Here is a 3,218-nt window from a genome sequence, read left to right as displayed (position 1 = left end):
TTTGTATACTTTTGGAAGTCAAGCTTCCTCTGTGCAAGGTGCCGTGTGACCCGTCACAGCAGAGGTCCGCATCGAACGTCAAGTGCTCAGTGCGTTATGCTTGAACAGAAGTCTCAATAAGCCACCAAAGTGAAGATTTACACCGCAAGATGGTTTACCTTCCCAGGATTACACAACAGTTAATTATGATTTTGAAAGTCGATCGTAAACCTTTCGCGATTCAACTCATCAAAGCTGCTATAGTGGATGTACATCAGAACGTGCAATTTATCGGAAATGCCGACACGAAACCACGTAAATACAGCACCCCATTGCACAAAAAATCTTGTTGAAGCATGTTCAGGTACAAAATGTAGCTGTAGTCAAGAGCTGATGATTGCTTACAAGACGTCAAAAAAGTATGGTGAAGATGGGCGGCGTCATTGACGCAGTCGACACTGACAGCTTCTGCTTTAAGTGCTCTAACACAGCATTTTATAGCTTGAGAACGCCTGTAGGCACGCGCTTATGGCCACGGGCCCTTTCGCAACAAGGTGCTCCACGTCCTCAGGGCCCAGCAAAGTCATCAGCTTATTAAGCCCGTCCTGCATGACCTAGGGCAAATTGGAGTATTCTTCCATTCTCACAGAGCATCGATAACGACTCATACGTAGATTTACTACGAGTGCTATCAAGTGCGGCGGGGCTGCCGTAGCTAATTGCTTAGAGAAAGCTAAGCTAAGGTCACCGGCATCACGTTCTTTCCAAGAATCAGTACGAATGTAGCGGATCGGAATCCGCTACCTCCAAGTACTATAAACCTCACCAAGGTTCTTTGTTAGGAAAAACGTCGATCCAACGTTAGACAGTCACCGGTACAAAACTGCGCGAGGTTGTCTGTTTCAGCGAACTTAATGTATGAGTGGGAATCAACTGTTCGATGAGTTTGACACCTGGTCAGCTGTGCTATATACGGCTACCAAACGGAATAAGCTGAGGTAACTGGCGCTTTACTCAACAGTGTGCTAAAATACAAACGTTGATATGGATGCTCTGCTGGGTGTTAATAATGCTCAGAGATACTTATGTCAATTGAAAAGGCTATCTGCAAGTTTAATCACACACCAAGCGCCTGAAAAAAATTGCTCCAAAATCTGTCTAATGCAGGTAAGCGAAGCCGTAAACAGTATGAAACGGGGTTGTTAAAATTCTATCTCATAGTCCGTATTGTGCTTTGTAAATTTTGCAAGTCATGGATCTTGGTCGGATGTCCACTTTACTGAAACTGGCTTTTCTTGAAACGGTATGACGGCACATTTTTCACCTGATTAAAAAATTGAGTGGAATTTCTCGCCAGCTTCCAGTACTCCAATTACATCCCATCTGGAGAATGTAGGTTTTCCCACCGCTTCTTATTTATGCGCAGGCGTGCCCTAAAGAGTGATGACCTCTGGGATGAGCAACCACCCATGGATGACTTTCCAATGAAAGGAAGACCCGAAGATGTAGAATTGCAGGTCCTCGCTTCCGCACGATGTAGCTGAAAGCATAGAAAGCGATGAAGCTGACTGGTTCTTGCACTAGCATTCGATTCGAATGCTGAGATTTTGAACCAAGCCTAGCATCTTTTTGACGATTTGAACATCATCGTAGTTAATACAACAGAATGTCGCAACTCTTCCCCCGTTCGGAAGGCCAAACCGTTTGTGCTTCCTCCGCGGTGGACAGCTTGATCAAATATCGTCAGGTGAGGGCGAAGATGTTTAAATTAAATTAAAATCACTGCAACTTTCTCTCGAACACTCCTTGACGAGCGTTGGTCTTGGTGATCCGGGGGCTAGCTGAGTTTTTTAGCTAGGCGCATGAGAGGGAACCCTCGAGACGATATACTTTTATCAGCAGCTACAATAAAGTACAGAGAGTGGAGTTGGACCCCGAGCGCAGCGTTTACTCTTCAAGAGCGAATTCTAAATGTGAGCGGGAAAAATCCGTCAAAAATTATCTCTCTTTCTAGCTTTGAGTGCCATATGTGTAAGGTGCTAATTTCCTACTTTTAATTAGACCCGAAAAGATTTTGATAAGAAATGGGAGATACTTTCCCGCATAATGATCGGTAATTTGTCACAAGTAAATGCTGACTATAATTTGCTCGTAAAGTAGCAATGAAATTGAAGCTGTTGTTTGTAATTCTCTTTGAGAAACTGCAAAGTTGCGGGAATCGGGCGCCGTGAACATGACCACGGAAATACAACTTGAAGACGATTTCGTGAGAACAATCAGTAAGTTACTAGTCGCTTAAGCTGCGAATGATACTGCGGAGGTAGCGTGTCTTAGGCTTCACCCTGATTGTGCAACGATAGCGGCTCATACTCAAACGAAGCACCTTCCATTTGACCCTTATGCATGTCAATACTAAAGCATGACCTATGATGACCTCTTCAGCTGATGACGCGTGAGTGCTTGATATTCAGCTCAATAGATGTCGGAACATGAAATCGTTGTTCGGGTTGTTACACGTTTTAACCGTAGCTACTTCTCCAAACAATTACTATTTATCTCGAGACGAAAGTTGATCATGCTCTGCAGCACGTCATCACCTTCCCGCATCATTAGCGCGATTCCATACATGACTATGTACCTTGCGCAGCGTCGGCCTGCTGGACTGCATGAAACAGCTGACCCACATCGCGCGACCAATGGTCCCATAGCTTTACGTGATTTCATCTTAGCGTCGACTGATCTAGTAAGGTGATGCAGTGCTGAGGCGTGACTTCTCAGGAAACGACATACATTAGGTGCTTAGATTTCCAGACCAAAATCCTCTTATGACCCAGCGCATTGCTCGATAAAAACATTAAAAATCTTTCACCTCCCCGAATGAAAGCTAGTAGCTATTTTAGACAGCAATATCATGACGTGGTGTCTGTATGATTTATTATACGAAAGTATTGCGTTACGATTTTTAATCGCATTGCAATTTTACTCGCATTACAAATCCCCAAATGAAGGTTGAAACGGAACCAAGACTGTGGGTTGGTTGCGTCTTCTGGAGAACGTTTATCACCAATAGCTAAGGAAAAATTGGACCATATAAAGATTGGAAGTGAATTAAGGACACCAGATTTAATTCTAACCTTATTACAATGTTGAGTTTTAGTGTTGTAGGTAGCATAGCACAATTATAAAAATTAGCTATGATACCCTCGCATGCAAAGCGCAATCACAGCTACTGATTAAAT

At 43.5% G+C, this 3,218-nt stretch overlaps 1 protein-coding gene across 1 annotated transcript; it reads right to left on the bottom strand.

The window, feature by feature from the left end:
* Positions 1–2,309: 2,309 nt before the first annotated feature.
* Positions 2,310–2,586, bottom strand: PHALS_14205 (uncharacterized protein; the record flags this gene model as incomplete). Its single annotated transcript, XM_024729968.1, has 2 exons — positions 2,310–2,403; positions 2,513–2,586. 2 exons carry the CDS (start codon positions 2,584–2,586, stop codon positions 2,310–2,312), a joined length of 168 nt encoding a protein of 55 aa, XP_024580293.1.
* Between the last annotated feature and the right edge of the window lie 632 nt (positions 2,587–3,218).

Source organism: Plasmopara halstedii (assembly GCF_900000015.1).
Source record: "Plasmopara halstedii genome assembly, contig: Scaffold_816, whole genome shotgun sequence".
Classification (NCBI taxonomy): domain Eukaryota; phylum Oomycota; class Peronosporomycetes; order Peronosporales; family Peronosporaceae; genus Plasmopara; species Plasmopara halstedii.
This window is presented reverse-complemented; position numbering and strand designations above follow the sequence as displayed.